The sequence below is a fragment of the Pteropus alecto genome, unplaced genomic scaffold (assembly GCF_000325575.1).
Source record: "Pteropus alecto unplaced genomic scaffold, ASM32557v1 scaffold86, whole genome shotgun sequence".
NCBI lineage: Eukaryota > Metazoa > Chordata > Mammalia > Chiroptera > Pteropodidae > Pteropus > Pteropus alecto.
The window spans coordinates 15,115,630-15,142,556 of NW_006442109.1; the positions used below are offsets into that span (position 1 = coordinate 15,115,630).

Consider the following 26,927-nt stretch of genomic DNA (forward strand, 5'->3'; position numbering starts at 1 on the left):
GATAGAGACTTATATAATATTGTCGATCTCATTTATTGTCATAGTTGAGAAATACAATACATAACTTTAATTTCAGTTAAATGAGACATAAAGCTAAAAATAATATTTGTCCAGGCCTTTAAGTAGGAATTCGAGACATAGGGGCCAGAGGAATAGCTACAGGACAATTGATATCTTAGTTCCTAGACAGGGTACTGCAGTGAAGGATATTGCTAATTTGTTTTGCATCTACTCATTGCATTTAGTTTGTGCATATAATATATAGAGCTTAGATTAGTAGTCCCTAAAGTGGAAAGAAAATTGCCGACGTGTTGCTACTTGGTAAAGATCAAATTAAGAAATTTGTTTTGTGCTTTAAAGATAGATAAGCCTGGTCTTTTTTGGCTGAAAAGAATATTTAAAACTGACCAGCCAGAAAAATAATGTATGTAATTTTAATTGGGGTTATAGCAGTTCTGTATACCAAGTTATTTTTAATCATAGTTGAGGTTTTTTGTTTTCATTTTACCGAAATATGATCTGCTACTTACTGATCATTAGGTTCTAAGTAGTGTAGCATTTGAAAGAATTACTTAGTGAGCATAGTTTCTCTTAAATTATGTACATTTATATTCCCATATATTCTATGTTCTGTGTATAGTTAGTCCATATTGTCGTAACATCCCTGGATATCATTTTCCACCACGAAGTCAGCTCATCTCCACTTTTCTGCCCATCTTTCCTACCATCTAGCTTTTTACCCTCTCATATTACACACAGACCATACAGTGCACCACACACCCTTCACTTTGTACCTTGAACTTTGAGAGCAGGCACAGAGAAAAATGTTTGGTTGAGGAGCTAACCCTGAAATCAGAATATTTTAGGCAACATTTGCCCAGGAATCCATTAAAATTGAAGATTGCATCCTGTAATCAGCTCTTGTTTGAGCCTTTAGGAACTCTTCAGTCTGTATTCTGTTATCCTCATGATATATCTTCTTTTAGGTTTGGTCCCTTGTTCTTATTTTCTCTAGTTGTCTTCACTAGTGAGTATACGATTAAGTAGAAATTATCCATAAACTGGAAAAACATTGTGACTTAGTAAAAAACCTTTTAATTTTGAAATATCTGACTTTCTTTTATAAAAATCTTAGTCATTTGAAATATTACAAGGAGATATAGACTTCCATTCAGCATAATAGTACTGTCTCTTATATGTGCTGCAAAGGGCACCTTTGTGTTGTCATTAAATGAACTTGGTCATAATGTCCCAATACAGCTGTTAAAAACAGTAAGGGATAGTGAAGAACAAAATAGCTTTTTTTAAAAAAAAATCCTACTTAAATGTATCTTCAGTTTCTGCGTTATATTTATTTTTCACTTTGGAAGTATCAGTATGTGTAACATATTTGATGGAAATTGTTAATATACTTTCCTTGTCTTCCAGAGCTGGTATTTTTGGAATTAATAGTAGTGATGAGTAAATATCACCTAGTGCCTAGATATATTAATAGTTTAGGAATTGCTTCCATTTATAAGTGAGGAGAATGGTCCAAGTTGGCACTTCAGAATAGATGAAATTTCTCAGTGATTTACCTTGATTTTATTTATTTGTACTTGTTCTACTGTCATACAATCACCTACTCCATTTTCAGTCCATATAGTTCTCCCACTCATATGTGGTGAGATTGGTCAAACTTACTGTCTCAGAGATGCCTCGCTCCCCAAGCACTACACATACCAAAACAATCATATTTCTTCTTTTTGCCCACCTCCTTTAGAAATTTCTATTTCTTCACTTCAGTTCACCTATGAATGATTAATAGTCATGTTCCTGCCCTTTTCCCTTTTTGACCAGAAACCTTTTCTTAAATCTGCTATATTTGCTATATATATAGGAATAAGAATATTGCTATAAGAATAGGAAAGGAGGAAGGAATGTTCATTGCTTTCAGCCCTTTCTCTGCAGGTAATCAAAGAGGAAACTAAGTGGATTGCTGCTTTTCTTTGTTTCTAGTGAAGCACCATGTAACTATAAACTGTGAAGTGCAAACAGACATTCCTTTAGAGAAATAATCCCAACCAGTGTTCCCTTACCTAGTTGGCATTGTGGCATAGTGATAGATTTCAAAATAAATACATTTAAATTAATTATTTGCATATTTTTCAAGAACAGACATTGGTATAACAGTTGGGATTCCTTATTATTAATTAAAAATAAACCTTATAATACATAAGACTTCCAGAGTCTGAAGTTAAACTAATCTATGGCACATGGAGAAATCAAGTCATTTCTTTGAGCCATAACTTCTAGGACAGCTCCTAGGATGTGAGTTGGTAAATATTAAATAGCTGGAACTTGAGGGCATCTCTAGTAGCAATCTAATTCATGTGTATTTCAGTAGGAGAGATTTGAGAACTCAGATATGTGGTTTAATGACCTTGGTATTAGACTCCCTCTATTTTTAAAGACACGGTTAATGTTTAAGGTAAAATGATTGAACTTTGGGAATAATGTCAAAATATAGTAAAATTTAAAACATGTTAGAGATGTAAATTACCAAAAACATTGGTGGATAGTCTACACTACCTTGCCTCTAGTTGTACCACATTTTCTTACCATTAAAAGGACTGTGAATTGGAGAATCAAGAGGCACAGGAACAAGACGGAAATGACGAACTAAAGGACTCTGAAGAATTTGGTGAAAATGAAGAAGAAAATGTGCATTCCAAGGAGTTACTTTCCGCAGAAGAGAACAAGAGAGCTCATGAATTAATAGAGGCAGAAGCAATAGAAGATATAGAGAAAGAGGACATCGAAAGTCAGGTCTTTAGCCAGTTTTTCTAAAATGTGACTCAGATAAATTAAGCACTATATAGTAAAAAACCTTTTTTCTAGTTCAATGTGGCAGTCAGAATTTTCAAAAAATATATTTTTAAAGTTATGTATAATATCACCCAGAATCTTACCACCTAAGATGACCTTTGTAATTATTTATCTTCCTTATGTACAAATTTTAATTAGTCATCATGTCATAAATTGCTATTTTATATAATATTTTCATATAGCATAATGACTTCATAATCTATATGTTATACCATAATATATTAGACTGCTTTCCGTGTGTCCAAGGGCCACTCTTTTAACTTGGGACATTTAGATTTTATGTTTTCGACTCCACTATGAGTGGGTGTACCAGTTTCACTCTGACCTTGCCAACATTACCTGGTGATAAAAATTTTTTTGCTAGTTTAGTAGATATAAAAGATTAATTTGCATTTTTTGATTATTATCAAGGGTGGGGGAATTACTTGTGAAAGTATAGTTTAAAAGCATGTAATTAAAAAAGTCTTTTCTTTGAATGAAGTAGACCAATTGTCCTGCTTTGAAGTATGTTAGTATGTCTTAAGTAAATCAGTGGTTTAGGAAGTCAGTGCTGTTAGTACTTAGTCATGCATAGAACTCTTTTATTCTACCTACCTTAATAAATGACGGGCTCAAGAAAGAGGTTTTTCTAATTCTCTTGTCAATGTCACTTTTTTTGTTGGTGTAAAAAATATAGTCTGAATTAATAAGCATTGACTTAGTACTCAAGGTATCGTAGATACTGTACAGAACATGAGGCAAATAATAATTGGATATAGCATAAAAGCATTCTCATGTTACCCAGATATTTTGTAAAGCAAAGCTATTGTATACCCTTTTACTTAGGAAATTGAAGCTCAAGAAGGTGAAGATGATACCTTTCTAACAGCCCAAGTAAGTTTACATTTAGTCCTATGTATTTGATATTGTGGGTGGAAGGGCTTAGAAGAGGAATCTTATTTTGACTTCATAATTCTCTAATTCATAAAACTGCCTTAAATTTAATACTAAATTATTTATGTGGTATATACAAAATACCTAAAATTGACAGCCTATCTGTTGCCACCAAGGTATTTGGAAATTATAACAAGGTTCCTACCATTTTCAGAATAGAAACGAAAATAGTCTATCCTTTCTGGAAAACATAAATTTGATTACTAGTCTTTTGATAAGTTTATATTCTCCTTGATTTTTTTCTCTGTCATTTTACTATAATATGTCTTTTGAAAGCATTAATATCTTTTTCAAAATTTTATTTAAATTTTTGTTATTTTAACATTCTTAGGATGGAGATAGTATAAAAATGATTAAAATCTCTGTTCTAGAAACTTACTTGGGGATGTGTATGTGTGTAGAAAATGACCGCTCTCCTATTGTGTGTTAAAGTTTGTTTTTGGTATATGTGATATACATGGCGTATGTTTTAAAGCATGACTTACAGATGCTATAAACATATTTATAGCTCAATTTCTGCAGGTGTTTTTAGTTATTAGTATCTTTTTTCTTTCCCTCATATCTGTACTCAAGAATCCTTTGTTCGTGTATCTTTAAGGAGTATACTTACAAATAGAGATAGGGATTCCCTCTGTTTACTAGATTAGGAAAAATGATCAGTTCTATTATTTCCTCACTGTAATATTTACTAGAAGCGTATATAGTGGGATTTATGTTCATGGACTGCTTAGCTGATTGCTTCTGGTCATGCCTTCTTTCCTGCAGCTCTCTTGCCTTTGAAATGCTGGTGAGCCACAAATGCTGGTGAGACTATCTCTTGGCTCTCTGGGCTAATTGCATTGGAAGAAACTACATTTCTGGGAGAAATGTTTCTAATAACAGAATATTCAGGCAGGAAATGTGGTAGGCCTGTGAAAGTCTATAGACTTGTCTCCCACACTATCCCCAAGTACGTTCATTTCTGAGTGATAAAGAGTAGATGAGAAAGATTAACTCTCAGATTGGGGAGTGCCTTTTCTTGATTATTAATTTGCATAAAGGTGGAGTTGAGCTCTTTATATTATTTGGCAACTAGCTTTTTCATTTCCTTCAAAGGCCTGTCCTATAGTTGTGCTGGTTGTGAGTTGTGTGAAGGCATAATGTTTAAGGGTCCCCATTTCACACATGAGACTATTTTTATTACAAAAATTTAATGATGGAGGTAAAATATGGAATGGGTGCCTTTTTCTAATTTCACAAATTTTTATGGGCTAGAAATGGTCTTACTCTACTTCCATTCTGATAATGAAAAAAGGTATTTATTTCTCATCAAGGGACAAGTTTTGCCTTATTGTATCAAAAGATAGGGAGGTTATATCTTCAGAGAAGTTCTCTTGAAGCAAAATGACTTTTTTCCTCTTTCCAAATAATGTATAGTGAAACATCTAGAAACATAAATGTTTCCGGATTTCATCATGTTCTAATGCTTCTTAACATTTCTTACTGTGTGTATTAAGGAATACTACACAGAGTGGAACCATCACCTGTCTTCAGCTTTGATCTATTTATGGACAGTCTTGTTTATTCTATAGCTCCACTTTCCTTTTGTGCATTATTGAAACAAATCCCGGACATCATATTTCGTCTAAAAATGTTTAGTATGTATCTCTAAGAAAACTCATATTTTACATTAGCACTCTTAACAGGATTTTAATGTCATCAGATATATGGTTAGTATTCAAATGTTCAGGTGTGTATAGTTTTTTTTAAAAAAATAGGTTTTGTTTGAATTCAGATACAAATAAAATCTACACATTGTGATTGATTGAAATATCTATTTAGGTCTCTTTTAATCTGTAGGTTTTCCCTCCATCTCCCCCTCAGCCCCCTTTTTATTGGTTGAAGAAATTAAATTGTTTATCCTACAGAGCAAGGTTTGGCAGAGCTTTTCTCAAAGGGCCAGGTAGAAAATATTTCAGCAGTTGCGGGCCAGATGGTCTATTTCACAACTATTGAGCTCTGCCATTGTTTTGTGAAAGCAGCCATAGACTGTAGTTAAATGAATGGACATGGCTGTTTAAGTAAGAACATTTTTTAAATGAGGCACCTAATGTAGTTTGCCAACCCCTGTGTTGGGCTTCCAAAGTTTAGATTTTGCTGATTATATTCTTGTGGAATCATTCAACATTTTCCTCTTTACTGTATTTCCTTCCTTAAAACTGATAAGTTGGTTATAGCAGGGGTCCCCAAACCCTGGGCTATGGACCGGTACCAGTCTTTGGCCTTTTAGGAACTGGGCAGTGCAGCAGGAGGTGCAGCAGGAGGTGAGTGGCAGGTGAGCAAGCAAAGCTTCATCTGTATTTGCAGCCACTCCCCAGCGCTAGCATCACGGCTTCAGCTGCACCACAGATCATTAGGCATTAGATGCTCATAGGCACGCCAGTCTCTGGTACCAAAAAGGTTGGGGGGCCATCCCCAACACATGTTACTACTTGTGTTCTTCCATTTAGATGCACATAATATCTGCTTGTATCTTCTTGGATATAGTGCCAGTCATTGATGACACATTCCCCATTGATCAAAGTGGTAATATTCTAATTCTATCATTTCTTCCTTATTTATTAGTAGAGATGTCCCTAGAAAGAGATACTTCTCATCTATTTAGTTTCCCAGTGGTACCATTTACAAAGGAAAGCCAATATATATGTTTGATTGTTTTCCTTTTATTTACCAATTTTCAGAATAATGAGCTGGTTCATTAGCATCTCCAACAGTGACTGATAAGCTTTTTTTTTTTTTCTTTTTATCTCCCTTAGTTTCATTTTGAACTCTTGGGTTTAAATATATTTAATGTATTTTAGTGCATTGTAGTTATTCTTATTAATGCTCAAATTGTCCCATCTGTAACTAATGAGAGCCTCCTCAAGTTGGCCCTTGAATTCTTTCAACATGATCCTACTTGTCTTGATTGCTTCCTTGCTTGCTGGTATGTAATGATGTTTCATTTCCTTCTCTAGACCTAAAATTAGCCATTTTTTTCCCTTTTACTGGTAAATGGTACAGTGATAGAGAATGTGTGGGGTTTTTGTTTGTTTTTACTTTTAAGATAGAGTAGATTTTGAGTTCAAAGGATACTTCTAAGTTATTTCATTTATCTCAGCACACATACAATAGTCTTAAAATGATACTACCAACACCACCACCATGATTACTAAAAATAATTTAAGATTTCAACCCCCCCACCCCCCAGTTTTATCTCTTCTAAGGATGTACCTCTCTAGGAATGAACAGATTACTGGGTTCTAGACTAGCTCTGCTCAGAACGGTTATACTATCCACCAACTAATACATACTTATGTTGACGTATTTGATTTTATTCTCAATATTTAGTTATTTCTTTTAAAAAATTTTGTTCTATAACTTCTTGTGAGTCTATAATTATTTCAAAATAAGTTAGAAAATTTAGTCTGTAAGTATTTAAAATATTTACATGGTTCTAAAGTCAAAACTGTGAGACAAGATATATTCCAAAAAGTCCCTTCACCTATCCTTGTTAGTAAACTTAAAATTCATGATTTATATTACTGTTAATTTGCTTTTAAAAATATAAGCAAATAATATATTTACATAGAGATGTATTTATTTAAAGCCAATCTTTAGGTTTTGACTTAAAACTTAAATCTTTAGCCTTTAGTCATTAGCCTCTAGGCATTTTGTCGTTCAAGATAGAATTTGGTTGAAATTCTGCTTTTATTAGTTACTAACAGTATTGTGGCTTTGGGCAGATTCTCAGTCAATTTTGGTATCTATAAAATAAACATAATTCCTCCTTGCTAGATTGATGTAAGGAGTAATCGTAGATTCTGACACATAGTACATGTGGAATTAGTGGTTATTTGTACTATTGTTTTAATAGTTTTAGGATACCAGTTACTTGAGAATTTTCTAAAAGTTTTTCTCAAAAATGTTTATATTTGCTAATGCTCTCTTAAAAATTTCCTCTAGTCTCAATCTCTTCTATCTTATTTGATAGCACTGTATATATTCCTGCGCCCCTAACGTTTCACTAATTTGAAGGGTCTTTCTTTTTTTTGTCAAATGATATCTCTTACCTCTCAAAGCCAGATTTATCTCTGTCTCCTCCATAAAGATTTCTCTAATATCTCTCTCATGTAATGCTTTACTATTTACAGAGAACTTTTTACACCCATTATCTTATTTAATTCTATATGTCCTATTTAGGTCATATGTTAGTTCTGTTTTATAGGTAAAATTCACTTAGATGACAGTACGACAGAGTAAAACTTTTTCGCTGGTAAAGACAAGATATATACCTAGGTCTCTGTGGTATTCTTTTCACTAACTCCACACTAGTAAATGTTTTGCGAATTCCAGTTGTACTTACACACTGTTGCAGTTAAGCTCTTAAAATACGTAAAAATGAGCAGTTAGTTCAGTCTCTCTACCTATAAACAGCAGTGTCAGTACTACATTTATTCAATAAATTCATTCACCAGCTATTTATTGAGTTCTTATTATATGTCAGGTATTTTTGTATTTCCCATGACCTTTATAGCATATTGCCAGATAGATAGCAGGTGATTAGTTGTTTAGGGTGGTTTCGAAGGTTTATTTTAAATCAACCAGTCTGAATACAACGTTTACATACAAGTCAGGAAAGGAGGACTTCCAGAAGAGGTCTTCTTAGCACATATATGTATGTACACGTGTCACAAGATTAATTTAGGGGAAGGTAGTAGAATGAGTATATAGTAAACACTTACATTAACTAGAAAATAAGTCTTTGGCTTGCCTTTGTCTCTAATCATTGCTGATTCTAGGATGAAATAAAAAAGAAATAGAGAAGCTTTGTATATGACTCGGCATTTGACTAAAGGTTGTAGATAGATAATAACACGAGTACCTACCTTACAGAGCATTTGCTTCATTTTCACATGTAAAATACATTTTTTCAAGATAAACTCAAAAAATAGTTAATATAAAATGATGCTTTAGATTGTTGTTACTTATTTACTATGTTCTTTATTCTAAAAAAAATGTTTTTAGTGGAGGAAAATATTTTCAAATAAGGTGCGTATCATGTCTGTGCATATATATCATTTAGACAGAAAATTTTTCCCATTGTCTTGTATTTCTGGATTTGTTTCCTTATTGCAAGAATTGTCAAGCTTATTTTTGACTTTTGGTTTAACCTTAGTAGTGCTATATTTACTACACGTACTGCACAGTAAAACAAATATGCATTGATATATGGCTCATCTTTCCTACTAACCCTAGTTAATTTTCTTCTTCACCCCCATTGAATTAATTTTATGCTCTAGAAGCTCCTTAGAGCCTTCTCCTAGGAGCATTTAAGTATATGCAATAAGGCTAGTGTTACTACTGTTTTGAGAAACTGAAGTTATGAAACCCTTCAGAAGACATGTTGAATAATTGGGTAAATATTTAAAAACTCCAAAGTAAGGCTAACCTTATTATGTTAGTAGCTAGAAGGAACATTGCTAATTGGTAGGAACTGTAGCAGAAAGGATTTTGTTTTTTATATCACAGTATTTTTAAAATTTTACTTTTTAGAATAGCAAATGATTTGGCCATCTTTTTCATGAACCCATCAATATTGCATCTCTAAAAAAATAACTTGGAAGTAGTGTAGTGTTGGCATCACAAGCAGATAAAAGAAAGATAAGTTATATTTCTCATTCATTGGTTCTATTTTCGAGTAAAAGTTAAGGTATTCCAGTTTACTTATCTCTCCAAGATAAATTACTAAACTCAAAGAGAGTTTGTAAGAAAAAGATTTATCAATAATTCCAGCATAACTCATCCTTCATTTGCTACCACTGCCTACCTCTCCACTCAGTTAAAGAATTTTTCTTTCCTTTCTAATGCTACAGATTAGAAATGTAATGATTAAAACCAAGTTCCAGTACAATAGTTTGTTCGAATACAGCAATACAGTACAACAAGAGATCATTAGAGCACAATATAATGGACTTATATAGTAATAAGATTCACATTGCTACAATAATTAATGTATTTTGGACTATTTTACTTTCTAAGCTTGTGACTTAGTTGGTTCAGTGTTTTTAGTTTCCTTCATATTACTTTAGTTGTGTAAAACAATTGGTCATTCCTTAATTGGGGCACTTGTAGATTAACTTAAAGTCAAAAAATAATTTAAAATGATTTCTTAGAATCATGGTAGTTAACCAAATGTAAAATTTTGAGCATATTGTAAAATATCTAATATTTTTAAGGAATACATGCTTTTATGTGGATCTAAAATTGTGTCGTAAGATAAGTATGCCATTTAAAGTGTTGTTTAAAGTTAAAGGTTTAAAGTTAAATTTTGCTTTAAGTCTTCTTTCACTGCCAGGCTGTCACTCTAAAGCATGTGAGTGGTTCCTAAAGTGTACTCCCTGGACCAGCGGCATCAGCATCACCTGGAAACTTGTTAGAGATGTACATTCTCAGGCCCCACTCCAGACCTGAATCAGAAATTCTGGGGTTGGTACTGAGTGATTTATTTTAACAAGTCCTCCAAGAGATTCTGATACAGACTCAAAGTCTGAGAACCACTATTCTAAGGCTTTGTATGTAGTAACCTCACACCACCTTGACTGAAAATGACCTACTTCATCAGGTTTTATTTTAAAAGGTATAAATTACAACATCTCTTAATTTTTTTTCATTACTGGGATTATAATGCATATTACTTTGCTTATTCATTATGATCTTTAATTTAGAAAAACGTTGGTTCTATCTTTGTGTGATTACTTTAGGTATTTTTGCAGTATTTGCTTGGTGTAAATAGGTTTTTTCCAATGTGGTATTCTTTTTTTCAAGCTAGCACATGCTTAATTATAGATTAGGTGAAGATACCACATATTTTAAAATTAAAATCAATCATTTTTTTAAAAAATGTATGTTGTTTTGATTTACCTGTAGCACAGATACAATTTTTAAAGTGGCTGGCCACCAGTGTCTATGTGACAACTATGTATTCATTTTTAACAGATAAGAAGGAATGCATAATTTGAAACTAACTACTTTTATAGTCATCCTCCTTCAGAGATATCTAAAAAAGGAATGTGTTTTTTGTTTGTTTTGTCTATTTATATGCATTTAAGCTCATGAAAGTGTCTGTCTTCAGGTTATATTTTCTGATACTGTTTTGTATAGTATGCCCTAAGAGTGAACTAAGTTACATAAAATAATCAGGTCATTCTTTTTCTTGGCAGCTCTTTGATGTGAGTAAAATTTGGTTATATAAACTAGCTTTGAATACTGGAAATAAATAATCTAGTTCATTGTTGATCTAATCTTTGGAGGATCTGCCTGTTTTCTTGTCTAAAATCATATATTCATTTGTCTAAATGGGTTCTGGTTTTGATTGGAATTTCCTGCAGTTGTTAGTGATAGGTACCCTAATTTATACTAAATTATATACCAATTTAAGTTGACTGATTTTTGTGCTATTACTAAAATCCAGTTTAAGTGAATTCATTTTACATTTGATTATTCTTTGAATTTCAGGATGGTGAGGAAGAAGAAAATGAGAAAGGTATGTGTGATGTTAAGTAGAGTTTAAAAATTGCTGACATTAAGAAAAACAGTGAATTATGTGAAAATAAAGCATTCCTTATTTGAAATTTTATTTTCCAAATAAGTTTATTTTTAAATTTATCAATTTAGTGAATTAAGTTAGATCTTGATTTTATTTTTCAATTGGTTTTAATTTTTTTTAACACTTAAGATATGTTCTAACTTAAAGATACATATCAGTTACTGTAGTAACACAATTTTAAGTTAAATAAAACTAGCATACGGTAAGTTGATTGCATCCATCAGACTGGCACTTCAGTAACTCATATGTACTTAACTAGAGTTGTAGCTTGTAAATGGATAGTTAATTTTGCAACTCTAAAAATGGTGGGTCACCAGGAGACTGACATTTTGTTTGCTGCTCAAACTTTTATACAGTCTTCTGGCAGTTTTAGTAGTTTAGGAGAGCTGTCTCATCCAATACGATTACAGGGACCTCAGTAGCAATACATGTGGTCAGCATGAGATTATGGAAGAGATCTTGGACAGAAGTCAAAGGATCCTACTTTGGACTAGAAAGGACATGGAACAGGGTTCTAAACAAGACAGAATAAAAAGCCTAGAAGCAATAATGAAGTGAAGCTAACTGAAAATCTCCCATGCCTGAAGCCTCTCTATTTTGGGGGAGTGCAAGACATCTTTGAAAATGATAATTGCAGGACTGACTGGACAGGATGAAGACTGGAAATAACCAATTCCCTGAACATAATGGAGCAGGCCACCTTTGGAGCCTTCTGTAGCAGTTTTCCATATGATTCTGGACTACCCAAGAATTGAATAAGAAGAGCGAAAAAGATGGGCCCCTAAAATACTTCGAAGACTGACTGATATCCTCAGGACTGTGACCTTTCAAGATGTCACCATAGGAGTTCTGAAGGTCACAAGGGTTAAATCCCAAGAGGATTGGAACATTGAATAACAAACCTTCACATTCGTCGCTATCTCATAGAGGAAATAAAGTCTTCCATATGCCATTAACATATAACCAGAAATGAAGAGCTATTATCCCCAGAATGGAACCGTTTCCTCACTTTGTTGTTTGGTATCTGTATGTAGGGATCATTTTTTTCCATGAAGAATAAGTGATCCTGGGTAAAGGATTGTTTATGTTAGTTAATACCCTTGTGTTTTTTTTTTTCCCTAACCTTCCATCAGTGCTAATAACTGGCTTTATATTTTCTAGGTCCTATTCTAGCTTATGAATATGAAATTGTTTAAACTTCTTGTTTTGCCATATTTATTCCTGTTAAATCCTCTTAGATATAGCAGGTTCTGGTGATGGTACACAAGAAGTATCTAAACCTCTTCCTTCAGAAGGGAACCTAGCTGAGGCTGATCACACAGCTCATGAAGAGATGGAAGCTAATACGACTGTGAAAGAAGCTGAGGATGACAACATCTCGGTCACAATCCAGGCTGAAGATGCCATCACTCTGGATTTTGATGGTGATGACCTCCTAGAAACAGGTAAAAATGTGAAAATTACAGATTCTGAAGCAAGTAAGCCAAAAGATGGGCAGGACGCCATTGCACAGAGCCCGGAGAAGGAAAGCAAGGATTATGAGATGAATGCGAACCATAAAGATGGTAAGAAGGAAGACTGCGTGAAGGGTGATCCTGTCGAGAAGGAAGCCAGAGAAAGTTCTAAGAAAGCAGAATCTGGAGACAAAGAAAAGGATACTTTGAAGAAAGGGCCCTCGTCTACTGGGGCCTCTGGTCAAGCAAAGAGGTTTGTTTTTCTATGTCAGTTCTTTACGATACTGAATTCCAGCATTCAATAAGATCACTCTACATTAAGGGGGTGGCTTCAAGACCGTGTACAATTATTAGTACTTATGATCCTGCCTATAATATTTTTGACCGTCATAAGTTACTTTAAAAAAAATTTCAAGATCTTCATAATATGCAGTGTGTTCTACTGATTGCATTATCGAATTGTCAGCATATATTTGTTTTTTTTGTTGTTTTTTGTTTTTTTCAAATTGACAACTTTTTTGTTTTATTTTTAAAAATCCTTGTGATGATGGTTAATGAACAACTATCAGTCCTAACAACACAAAATGAAGTCAAGTCCCAGTCCTGAAATCTGGAGAAGATGGCCATATATCCACTGAATAGAATTGTCAGAAAATCTAGATCTTCAGGCATCTTGGGGAAAATGAGTGCAAGAATCCTAAGGGAATCATTTGTTCAAAATAACAATCTAGGCCTTTGGAATTGTTAATTTGTGTGAATAGCACTCGTTTGAAATATAGTCAATATCAAGCTGTTCGATTTTTGTTTTTTCGTTTTTTTTTTTTTTTTTTTCAATTTTCTTCTGGTGATTTGCTTCTTTAGCTCTTCAAAGGAATCTAAAGACAGCAAGACATCATCCAAAGATGACAAAGGTAATGGATTTTTTCCTATTTATTTCAGTGGTAAAATGCATATTTTCATTGAAAAGGAACAATTGCATGGGGTTTTCTTTGACATAGTCCTTAAAATTGACATACTAAAATTTTTGGGTGGCCTTTCTGTAAACTCTGGAATTAGATAACAGCTAACTCTTGGTATGATTGAAGCATTACTCTTTAGTTAATTTGGTATGTGTTTTTAACATTATGTTCTAAGGAACTGTCTTGAGTATTAATATAATAGGTATTTCATTTTCTTACATCATTTCAGAAATATTTTGTCTTTAATCACACCACCACAACCTTTTCCCTGTTCTGGCTAGTAGGAAATGTTTTATAAATTATATATAGTCGTGGAGTGTAATATTTAAAAGAAAATCAGTCTCTGACATTTGGTTTTACTTTCTTTTTTAAATCAGGGTACATGTCTGTTAACATAGCCAGTATTAACATTGTCACTATACAGTATGTTTCAGTCTTTCAGAATTTAACTACCTAATTTAACTTACTTTGGGCTGATAAGGTCTCAATAGAAAAATAGTTTTATTTTAAATTCTTGTAAGCTTAAAGTATTGATTGCTTTCTGTTCTTGGGACATCTCTCATTATCTCATGGCCATGTGCTATAGTTTCATCTTATATATATGCTGTCTACTTGGGAAATATTTCTTGGTTTCTAAAAAAGCATTTTAAGAGAAATAACACCATTCAGCTAATACTAAGTCCTAAAATGCTTCTTCAGTGCCTTAAAAAAGGGATATTATATATCCTCTATGGTTTATTTAAGTGTATTTTGTTGGCATATTTTAATAGTTGGCTATTTTAATGATTTAGTAATTTACAATTAATTGTTGTACCCACGTCCCTTGCAGTTTTGGTTAATAGATAAGATATAATAAAATTTTAAATGATCCTATGAATCATTAGTAATAGTCTTGATTAAATGTTAACTTTCTTCTGTTAAAAATTTTATCTGCAATTAGAGGATTACTGAGGCCCAAATGTTGCTGGTAACATAAAAAAGATACACAAACTTCTGGTTAACATTTCGTAAGATAAAACATTTTTTTTTGATAAATGTGTTCCTTAATAGAAATGCAGCAACCATTAATACTTGAAATACTTGAGTCACGTGTGCGTTGTCTTCTCATAAGTCTACATTGACAGAAATTTCTCAACTAAAACTTGTGGCATGTAGTTTTAAAAAATATCGAAAAATTTACCCTTTCTATATATAATAACTTGAAGTTATAAAATTCTTTACTTTTCATTGATTATATACTGTTCCTCTTAAAGTGGGTAAGAATTGTTTTCCAAATAAAGTCGTGAATGAAAATGTCCCCTTTATAATAGCACATTTGAAGAAAAGCACTGAAGGGTGACTGACTAGACCTGTATTCTAAGAAATGACATCTCTGTGAAACCATAATTTGTGTGTGGAAATGATTCAGCTATTTACTATTCTAAAGAATTTTAAGATCTCTGATCTTATTCTTGTAATTTTTTATTAAATCTAGAGTTATTCAGCTGCATATAATTTCTCATTTTCTTTTACACTTTGTCTAATAGACAATGAAAATGAGCTGGTTGGTTAGTCTTTGTTATTAAACATTTAAATTCTCGAAAACTATCCCTTGCTTTGACTTTTCCCTTTTACACTCTAATTTCTCAGGATCTAAAGCCCACAACAAATAAAGGTAATTAAGCAGTCTGTACATTCGTAGCTGATTGCTTCCTGGTTGCCTGTATTCAGTGTAGTGGTAGAGTATAAATTATTAAACTTTGAACAGCAAAACTGAGACATGTAATTGATTTTTTTTACCCACGCAAAACTCATGTAGTAGGACGTATACAATATTCAGACTTGTTTCCTCACTATAGTTATTATTACCCTTTATTGTGTTTGATTTTTTTTTTTAGTTTCACCTTAAAGGTTTTATTTTGTGTTTGATTTTAATAATAGTAAATTCATAGGGTTTTGATAGAGTAAGGTCATACTGTCAAAATTAAATGAGAGAGATTAATAATTTTGAAAGTAAATGGTCCTGATAATTGTGTTAAAAAAATCCAGTTGAGATACTTAAACATCTGATATTAAATCTGTTCTAGGAAGTACAAGTAGTACTAGTGGTAGCAGTGGAAGCTCAACGAAAAATATCTGGGTTAGTGGACTTTCTTCTAATACCAAAGCTGCCGATTTGAAGAACCTCTTCGGCAAATATGGAAAGGTACATTCTTTTCACCTTTTTATCCATCTTTCTGGTATGTCTGTTTGAAAAGGGGATTATATTCAAAACAGTATTACATAGAATCTTCTAATTTCTGTTTCTGTTAGAACCTTTATAGGCATAATTATTGAGTTCTGTGGTAATGGTGAGTTTCACATATAGTCTCACTCTGAGCTCTGTGGACCTTTGTGTAAAAGTTCATATTTTGAGCCCATTTATGTCAAGGACTGAATTTTATTCATATTTATCATGATTTTTCTAGAAGCTAGAATTGTGGAGGCTGATCTGGTCATCTAGAAAATATAGGTAGACTAATATTAGACAGTGGGATATAGAATTGGAAAACAAACTGATGTGGTCCTTGTCATACAGATTCCATTAAAGTGCTGGATAAAATATAAAACTGGTAAAAATGTATATACTTAATCAGAAGTCGTGATATATGCTATGAAGGAAGTGTACAGGGTGCTAAGATAGCAAAAGGGAAGGCTTTACTGTGGTTTGGTTCATTAGGAAAAATTTCTCTGATGTAAATGGGAGAACTAACGGAAGAGGAAAACAGTAATGAATTGTGTATTCAATTAATAGTTGTTGAATTAAATTGCAGTTGATCTGTAACCCTTAGGGCACTCTCTACATTCTACCTTATATTTGAAACTACATCATATATTAATCTACTATAGCGTAAGCTCTTTGATAACAAGTACCTTATCTACTATACTTTGTGTGTACATGTTAGGCTTTCAGATATTTATTAAATTAATGACCAGTATTGGTAAACAGCCATTAATGAATATTACAAAATCTGTTCTGTTGATTTTAGTTTTTTTTCCCTAATTTAATTTAGAGAGTTGCCTGAGCATTAAGGAAGTTCTTACAGGCGTCAGATACAGAACACTGAGAATTGTATTCCCAGGATCAACTGTGATACACTTTTTGTTTTATTTTTAATAATTTATTGTTAGAGATATAAAAACAGTATTTTAATGTTAGTATTTATTAGGGCTAAAACTGTGTAATAATTATTGCATTTGATAAAATGGTTAGGGCAAGTTAGAGATAAAAACTGATAGTTTCCAGCCATCTCCACCATACAACCTCCTACATCTTGTTTACCTCTTTCTGGCATTATGTCTCTGTTCTTCGTTCTGCAGTAGATTGTTCTCTCTCACTTTTCACTTATCCATCCCTACCTTATCGCTCTTAATTAATCCTTTTATAGAACTGAAATTGTCACTTTTGTATTGATAATATGTTTTAAAAGATATACATAGATGAAAAGTGTCTTTTAAAGTGTATTTTTTAGGATGCATTTTTAAGGCCATTTTTTTATATATGGCTGATTTCTTTATTTTTGAAAGCTCGTATAAACTCATAGAACAGTGTAAACAAACACCTACTTAGAAAACTTTCTAGACATTTTTTTCTTTAAGAGAAAATTTGGCCCTAATCCGGTTAAACAAAAATCTATATTTCATTAAGTATATTATCACTTCATTGATGTGACTAATTGTGTTTTGTTGTGTACTTGAAAAAATATAAAGAAAAACTAGAAGTAGGTTAAATTGTTTTTCGATACTTTAAATTGTTCCCTTGAATGTTTCATTTAATAATATGTATCCTGAATTTATCCTTTATCCTGAATTTGCATATCCTGAATATACTTTTTAATTTGAATAGTCTCAGTTCTGAAGTTTTCATCTGTTTAGAAATATATATAGTTGTGAAATTGTAAAAATTAGTAAAGTATAATCTTATTTTATAGGTTCTGAGTGCAAAGGTAGTTACAAATGCTCGAAGTCCTGGGGCCAAGTGCTATGGCATAGTAACTATGTCTTCAAGCACAGAGGTGTCCAGATGTATTGCACATCTTCATCGCACTGAGCTGCATGGACAACTGATTTCTGTTGAAAAAGTAAGCTTGCCTAACTGTTTATAACAGGTAGGTTACTTTGAGGGCTAGATATTCTCAATTTAAAGATGTTGTTCTGGTAGGGGTAGAATTAATTATGCTTTTTATTTTTATGTATTCATTTTTATTTTTTTACTTCTTTGTTTTTCAAATTATCTACCATTAACATTTTTTTATAATCATAAAAATGTAACTTTAAAACAAAGATTCTTTGTCTGTTTAAACCTTTCAGGTTAAAGGTGATCCTTCTAAGAAGGAATTGAAGAAAGAAAATGATGAAAAGAGTAGTTCAAGAAGTTCTGGAGACAAAAAAAATATGAGTGATAGAAGTAGCAAGTAAGAATTTTTTTTTTAATAAGTACATAGATTTTTTTGGTACACTGATGAAGTAGTTCTCATTCTGTTTTTTCTTGTGTGGGGTGGTATGGTCAGGACTCAGGCCTCTGTCAAAAAAGAAGAAAAAAGGTCATCCGAGAAATCTGAAAAAAAAGAAAGCAAGGAGACTAAGAAAATAGAAGGTAAAGATGAGAAGAATGATAATGGATCAAGTGGCCAGACTTCAGAATTGATTAAAAAAAGTGAAGAAAAGAAGCGAATAAGTACGCTATGTACCTTTCTTCTCAATCCCTTTTTAATGCATTCTACAACTTAAGTTTTACAGTCAAAGGAAAAACTTGAGATTATAAACCAAATAAATATTTAAACTTTGTTGTTATGTGTTACTGTTTTAGAAAAGGAGGTCTAACAGGCCTAATTGTTTTCTTTTTTTTACTTTTGGCATCAAAGGTATTCCTGCTAAGCCCCTTTACTATTATATGTGGGCTGACTTAAAATGATCATTGATTTATAGCTGTGTAGTTAAATTTTGGAATCTTTTAGGATCACTGAAAATATTTATGGTAGCAAATTAAGCTTTTTCTAAAACCATTGCATTTACATTCTTATAAAATAAGGATATTTCATGTATTGGTTTGTGAATATTTGGCTAAGAATTTGGCATTTTTACATTGTTTTCTTTTTTAATGAAAACTTTTAAGACATTTATTTATCAAATTTTCTTTTAGGTTCAAAGAGTCCTGGACATATGGTAATACTAGACCAAACGAAAGGAGATCATTGTAGGCCATCAAGAAGAGGAAGATATGAGAAAGTAAGTCTCTGAGAGGGACGTTTTATACAATTCACCTGTTTCCAAAAAAAGATAATTCAGTATCTCTGGAAACATTTTTGCATATTTCCATGCTAGAAAAACTAAGAGAAAGGGAATGTCATGATTCATTTAAAGTAACCAACTGAACTTGAAAAATAAAACCCCAAATTATTTTAACATCTAGTCCCACTATAATTTTTTTTTCTGTAGATTCATGGAAGAAGCAAGGAAAAGGAGAGAGCTAGCCTAGATAAAAAAAGGGACAAAGACTACAGAAGGAAGGACATCTTGCCTTTTGAAAAGATGAAGGAACAAAGACTGAGAGAACATTTAGTTCGTTTTGAAAGACTGCGACAAGCGGTGGAACTTCGAAGGTAGAAAAAGTCTATTTTATAGTGTCTTTAACTGTAGATACATATTTACACTATAGGAAATTGCATTCCCACAGAAAGCTCTTTGCCACTTTTAAGAATTACAGTAAAACCTAATTGTTTAAAATTGCATAGCATTTTACAATTTACAAAGTACTTTTCCATCTGTTATCTCTATCTCAACAGTTCTGTTAGGTCAGTTATGCCCATTATATAATTGAAAAAAATGGAGGCCCAGAGAGGCTAAATGACTCTTCCAATGCCACATTGCTAATGAGTGGCAGAGTCGGGACTCAGACCCAAGTCTTCTGACTCCAAGTCCAATGCTCTTTCCTCTCCAAAGCTGCTGCCATAAAAGATATGACTTTAAAGGAAAAATCGATTTTTGAAATATGATAGTCTCGAGATAAGGTATAGTTCAAATAGTATGTTGACATTTTAGGAAAAATTTATTGTACTTTGGATTAGAGTCCAAGTGAAAGATTTGTCTTATGAACCTTATTTTGTTCAAGTTATATCCCAAAGCAAGAATTCTCTTTAAAAGAAACAGAACAAAACAAAATATCTGTTTTTCTGGCAGTAACTCTGCTGGTTACCATGAGTACCAGTTTGCTTTTGTATGTCAGTTATTGGATTCCACTTAAAGTATTCTTGTGAAAGTTTTTTATAATATAAATTTTGAAGTATTAACCTGTTTGATTGAAAGGTACTTACAAGATTTTATTTATTCATTCACAAGAGTATTAGGAACTACCAGAGATACTTTTAGGAACTTAAATAATACTACGATTGCTACACACTTGACTTAAAGGAAGTAATCCTTGCATTACTCAAATCCATTTCTCTTTTTTTTTGATGAAGTACAAATATGCCGAGCTTCCTTTTTGATGACAGGTTGAGAGGAGCATGAGAGTGGAAGCTTCTAGAGCAACAGTTCTCAAAACCATCAGACCCACACCCCATTTATATAAAAAAAGTTGCAGTACCCTGTTTATTATTCTGAAATGAAATTGATATATAATAAACCTACCTATACAAGTAATTTCCAAAAAAATAAATGTAATGCCTTATCTCTAAAGGAAAAATGAAAGTAATTTATAATGAAGCATATATTCCAGATGTGAATGTTTAGGCATGACTCTCCAGAAGACTAATGAAGTAGTCAGATGTTCGTACCCCTCTCTTAGACGCAATGAAAATGTGAAAGCTACAAATATAGACTGATACTGGTGTGTCATATTGGTGAGTCAAAGACCAGGAGTGGTATTGACATTATGACATGATTTCTGAAATGGTAAACAACTCTTGGTGAAGTTCTCAAAGTATAACTTTCCCTTTATATACAGGGAGTTGCATTTCTGGAAATTATAGTATATATAAAATCATGTGAAAGCAAACAAACCAACCTAGCATTTATTAAAAATGAGTTAAGTTCTAGGCTTAGATTTTTTAAAGGTGGTTTCTTTTTTTAATGACATAAATGTTCATTATGTCATTTGAAAGATATTAGGAGTGTTGGACAGTTCTTTTGTTGTGCAGGACTATCCTATGCATCATAAGATATTTAAGAATCCTTGGTCTCTACTCAGTAAATGCTGGTAACAGCCCCATACTCACTGTGATAAATAAAAATGCCCCTCAGATTTCCATGGGGGCAGTATTGACCCATCAAAAGCCATTAGGTTGCTAGAGGAAGACATACTGATAGACAAAGTGCACTGAGTACTTAGAGTGAGGAAATTAAAAGTCTAATACAATAACTTAATTCAGTTTAGCAAACATTTGGACTACTTCCTGACTCAAAAATGCATTATTATCCAGAGCCATCTATTGTGAGCCAGTGACCACTCAAAAAAAGCCTTAAGGGCCATCCTTATATTATATATAGCATCTACGTGTTCATGCTACAGTTCATGTTGATGGGTGTGACCCCAAGTCATCCAGTTAAGGTATACCTTGTTTAAAGAGATAGAATACTAGATACTAGAAATTTTTCTATCAAAAACAATAGAAGTTGTACTTTTATAAATTCATATATGTAGAAGAAATTCATATGTGTAGAATATATCCTTTTTAAAATGTCAATTAATGGGCTACTATTATAGTGGGATTTTTATTTAAACAGGAATCTTCTAAGAGACAACTATTCTATAAAATTCAGTGGCTCAGTTGACAGTCCTAATAAATAAGTGACAGTTGTTGGAGTCTGTTTAAAGTTTTGAGTTCTCTTTCCAATTATATTAAAACTACTTAGATTGAGTTAAAGTTTAAAATTGCCAATCTCAAGAAAAAGTTCAAATTCAAAAGCTATTCTCTTTCACACAGTGCTAGCATAATTTAAGTATTTCTAAATACTGATTTTTGTTAGACGAAGAGAGATTGCAGAAAGAGAGCGTCGAGAGCGAGAACGCATTAGAATAATTCATGAACGGGAAGAACGGGAACGCTTACAGAGAGAGAGAGAGCGCCTAGAAATTGAAAGGCAAAAACTAGAGAGAGAGAGAATGGAACGCGAACGCTTGGAAAGGGAACGCATTCGTATTGAACAGGTGCAGTCAGAAAATCTTTTCATCTTAAATAACTGACCTTTTTCAAACCCTGTGATTTTTGCTCTAAAATTTGCTTTACCTTCGTAAAGCTTACATAGAATGAGTTCAGCTGAGGAGCATTTATTAAGTGTCCCTGAAAGATAACAATGAATTTGGTGCTAGTTAAATATACATTAAGAAGTGACTTTGTTCTAGCCAATTGGTAATAACCTGAATTCTGCAATATCATGGCAGCCTAATAGTCTGAGCATAGGACTATGAGTCCAGAGTAGTTGTAATCCAGGCTCTGTCACCATCCCAATCTTAGAAAATAATAACTATTTCCTTATATATTACAGTGGGAATGATTTCCCCAAGGCTGGAAGGAAATAATGCCTCTCTCTGCAGAATTGCATCCAAGGTTTTAAGGCACTTAGTGTCCATACATATTAAGAACTTGTATTTCTAATTCCCAGTAGATGCCTTTATTGTAACTAATGATTAAACTAAATCTGACCTTCCCAATTACTTGCCAGTTTTCACCACCCAGTCTCTGTTATTTTTAATGTTGCAGAATAATAGCCATAGCCTAGATTACTGATTCCTAAAGTCAATTTTTTTTTTATGTATTTGTCCCAAGTATGTGTTTTGCCTGTTCCTTGTCTGTGATGGTTTCTTAATGACAGGTTGTATCTATACTTACCTTCTGTTTTTATTTTGCATTGGTTGGTTCTTCCTTCTATGTTGTCTGAAGGAACGTCGTAAGGAAGCGGAACGTATTGCTCGAGAACGAGAGGAACTGAGACGGCAACAGCAGCAGCTTCGTTATGAACAAGAAAAAAGGAATTCTTTGAAACGCCCACGCGATGTAGATCATAGGTAGTTGCTTGCTTGCTTCTTTTACAGTTACACTTATTCCTTTCAAGCCGAAACTAACTAGAGAACTAGCAAGTAGAGAGAGGCAACTCTCACTGGAATAAGAGGTCATGGGCTGGGAATGATTGCAGTACTGGAGTGGACCTAGTGCATTGTCAAGTAGGAAAAATCTATTCTTCTTTCTCTTTTTCCTTCCTAATGCCAGATGTTTTTCCATTATGACTGGAAATACATGGATATAGTAGGCTTCAGTGATGGTTCTCAAACTCAGGCCCATTTTCAAAATTCTTACAGGGTAATGCAGATAGTACAAAAAATGGAAATTACAAAGTTAGGAAGACATAAATATAGACTCTGTTGTGTGCTTGCATTTATGCTTCACAATAGATTTCAAAAATATATAGTCATTTAATTTTCTTAATATAAATTCTGTGAGATTTAATTGATTGTGTTGAGTAATAGGTGGAATGAATGAATTGTGCTTAGGATTTACCTTTTACCTTTCCAAAGTTGAGTGTAACTGTAAAGGTTGTATACTGTTAGTTAGAATTTTACTATAAAATGGTATCAGGTATTTTATTTGTCTTTTCAGTCTAATAATTTTTAAACAGACAAATTTTTAACTATTTTCTCTCCTGTGAAATTCTTCTAACACTATATGACTTTACATAATTTAATAATTCATTGCTAGCTTGGTCTCGTAACAGAATGTTTTATGTCTTGAGTTTATTAGCTCTCTGTATCCACCGTTTCTATCATGTGGTATGTATGGCTCCAAGCAGGTGTTGTTTATTATAATACTAATTTATATAAATGAGCAAATGTTTCTCTTTAAGGCGAGATGATCCTTACTGGAGCGAGAATAAAAAGTTGTCTCTAGATACAGATGCACGATTCGGCCATGGATCTGACTACTCTCGCCAGCAGAACAGATTTAATGACTTTGATCACAGGGAGAGGGGCAGATTTCCTGAGAGTTCAACAGTACAGTCTTCATCTTTTGAAAGGTAAATAGACACGTTGAAAATTGTATGTAGTATGTGAGCCTCGCTAGTGATAGCTTTGGTTCTCTATTGAAATTTTAATTAAAAAGTACAGGTCAGAACTGAGTGTTCAGAACAAATCATATGTTTGGTTTTTGTTTTTGTTAATGGGAATATGATTCACTATTCAAGATAAGTTTAATAGGCCACCAAGGTTAAGTGAGTTGGCTTTATCTTCTTAACCTTTAAAGCTAAATGGCAATAGTACTGTTAGCTTTGGATGTGCCTCAGTTGTTAAGAGCAGGAAAATATCCTTCAGGTTGGTAGTGACTTAATGCTAAAAAACCAACCTTCATGCCAGACTGTTATCTCAATTTAAAAGAATATGGGTCATTATAATCAATAATTGTGGGTTTTTTGGTGGCTTTGCCTTAAGTTAATTTTTACAGATGCTGTAATTGTAGATTACACAAATAAAGTTAGATGAATAAGGCCAAGTGAGTACTTTTCAGGACCTGTGTTCTTTGTTTTGGATAATCAATAGGCGAGAACGCTTTGTTGGTCAAAGTGAAGGGAAAAAAACACGTCCTACTGCACGAAGAGAAGATCCTGGTTTTGAAAGATATCCCAAAAATTTCAGTGATTCCAGAAGAAACGAGCCTCCACCACCAAGAAATGAACTTAGAGAAACAGACAGGCGAGAAGTACGAGGGGAACGAGATGAAAGGAGAACTGTGATCATTCATGACAGGCCTGATATCACTCACCCTAGACATCCTCGAGAAGCAGGGCCCAATCCATCTAGACCAACCACCTGGAAAAGTGAAGGAGGCATGTCCAACGACAAACGGGAAGCAAGGTATTCGTGTAGTTTCTGATGCCTAGCTAGTGGTATGTAATGCATTTGGGTTTTAAAAAAAAAGTTATAATAGAATTTTGATCATATATGTTTTGGGGTTTTGTTTAACAGAGTTGAAAGGCCAGAACGATCTGGAAGAGAAGTTTCAGGACACAGTGTAAGAGGGGCTCCCCCTGGGAGTCGCAGTAACGCTTCGGGCTATGGAAACAGAGACGGAGACAGAGTCATCACAGACCGAGGAAGCGGAGCACAGGTAAATGCTTATGAAGGTTGATTCTGAACTCTTCAGAAATAATTTTAGAGGACTTACTTTAATGTGGCCTAGACATTTGGATTAGAATGATCGGGAGACCAGTTTCCTGTAAAAGATCTTAATATTTCTCATATTCTCCTGTCAGTTGAACATCAGTAGTATAAAGAAGTAGGATACTAGCCCTATAATTCCCGTTCTGTTTTTTATTAAACTTACTGCTGAAATTTGAGAATTGTTATATTTGGTAGATAAGCCTTCTTGATGACGTTAGTTTTATTTCTTTTTAAGTAACTGAGGCTTTCAAACTGTGTGGGAAATGTTTGGCTCCTACTTGAGTTTCTGTTTCACTTATTCTTTTTTTTTTAAGTACTCTCCTTTCTCTCATACTTTAATGAGTAGCTTAAACCAGGGGTCCCAAACTCCAAGCCCGCAGACAGATACTGGTCCATGGCCTGTTAGAAACCAGACCCCACAGCAGGAGGTGAGCGGCAGGTGAGGGAGCACAGCTTCATCTGTATTTGCAGCTGCTCCCCAGCGCTAGCATCACTGCCTCAGCTTCACCTCAGATCATCAGGCATTAGATTCTCATAGAAGCACTGGTCCCTGGTGCCAGAAAGGTTGGGGACCGCTGGCTTAAACTGTAGAACTGAAATAAAACTTTTGTCTCTTTTTTGTTCTTTTATTTCTAAGGGTAGGTAAGTGGAATATTCTATATTTTTGCATCTTACCCTTTATTGATTTCAATCTTGTACAAGTTAATGAACCTGGGCAAAGTATCTTCCTCTCTTAAGCAACTATAATGAGCAAAAACCTTTTACCTAATTTGAAAGCATTCTCTTGGTGAAATACTGATACATGGATTGACAGCACATACAGAATATCATCTTAAATTAGATACAAAAAAGAATTCTGAAATGTATGTTTGTATCCATTCTTCAACCTGCATTATACTCTGATGTTTTGTATCTGAATACATACTAGGTTTTATAAGAACATTTTTTTACTAGAAAATTGTTTAATCCCTTGGGCTTCCAGCTAGTACCACTATACGCTTTCCACTTCATCCAGAGCATGTATGAAACAGATTTGGGCCTGATAGCATTTTAAGCTTTAATGTTTCTAATAAGTAGAAGTGTTCAGAAGATCAGTTCATTGAGCTGTGTTACCTGAATAGAACTTAAAGACTGGGTTTATAATCCAGATATTCTGCCTTACTTAGAGTAAAGTTTAAGGGCAGTCTCATAGACTAGCCCCCTGCATTCAGATATACTTTTAGGAAAGGTGTCCTGAGGAAGAGATCTTTCTCTCTCAAAAATTCTGTTTTTCATAATGTAAGTCTATAAGTTCTGCCAGTATTATCTCTCTAGGTACCTTTAGCTTTAATATCTGTAGACTGAGTATCATAACTTGACTCTTCTTAGCTCCTTGGTTCTATGGCTTTTTTTCTTTGAACTCAGTACTGTTTTTCATAGTCATGGCTGTACGACCTTTTAAGAGCCATAACACTAACTAGTACTCTGTAAAATCAAGATGCCAAATCCTGTTTCTGTGTGCTGTGTGCATGTTGATCATATATCTCATTCTGATTTGTCTTCAGGTTTTGACCTCTCACCATGTCTTCTTACATATATACATATATTCAGGCTTTATATATAGATCCAGAAATATTCAAGGGTTAAAAAGTACATGGGTGCTAGACAATATAGAAATAGAAATTACAGTGCTGAATCATTTCCTCCATACCCTACCCTGAAGCCCATCAGTGCAAGATAGATGGAAACCCTTTTTATTCATCCTTTTGTCTTCTCAGACATCTTACTGATTTGCTTCTGATTAAAGGCACACCAGCATAAGTAAATTGGTGTGAGGCTGAGGGTGTCATGACTTTCCTTTTAATATGCTGCTCTTTAGCACTATCCTGAAGAACGACATGTGGTTGAACGCCATGGACGGGACACAAGTGGACCAA

At 33.4% G+C, this 26,927-nt stretch overlaps 1 protein-coding gene across 1 annotated transcript in view; it reads left to right on the forward strand.

Moving 5' to 3' along the window:
- Positions 1 to 26,927, forward strand: part of SLTM (SAFB like transcription modulator) — a 41,067-nt gene that overhangs the window by 11,178 nt on the left and 2,962 nt on the right. Inside the window, 18 exon segments of the mRNA XM_006920320.3 lie at positions 2,611 to 2,808; positions 3,694 to 3,741; positions 11,338 to 11,365; positions 12,667 to 13,135; positions 13,744 to 13,793; positions 15,908 to 16,026; positions 17,792 to 17,941; positions 18,171 to 18,274; positions 18,371 to 18,537; positions 19,003 to 19,088; positions 19,299 to 19,462; positions 21,828 to 22,008; positions 22,742 to 22,866; positions 23,700 to 23,870; positions 24,391 to 24,705; positions 24,817 to 24,958; positions 26,870 to 26,924; position 26,927. The exon segment at position 26,927 is cut by the window's right edge and continues 93 nt beyond it. Coding sequence (XP_006920382.1) covers positions 2,611 to 2,808; positions 3,694 to 3,741; positions 11,338 to 11,365; positions 12,667 to 13,135; positions 13,744 to 13,793; positions 15,908 to 16,026; positions 17,792 to 17,941; positions 18,171 to 18,274; positions 18,371 to 18,537; positions 19,003 to 19,088; positions 19,299 to 19,462; positions 21,828 to 22,008; positions 22,742 to 22,866; positions 23,700 to 23,870; positions 24,391 to 24,705; positions 24,817 to 24,958; positions 26,870 to 26,924; position 26,927 — 2,573 coding nt within the window.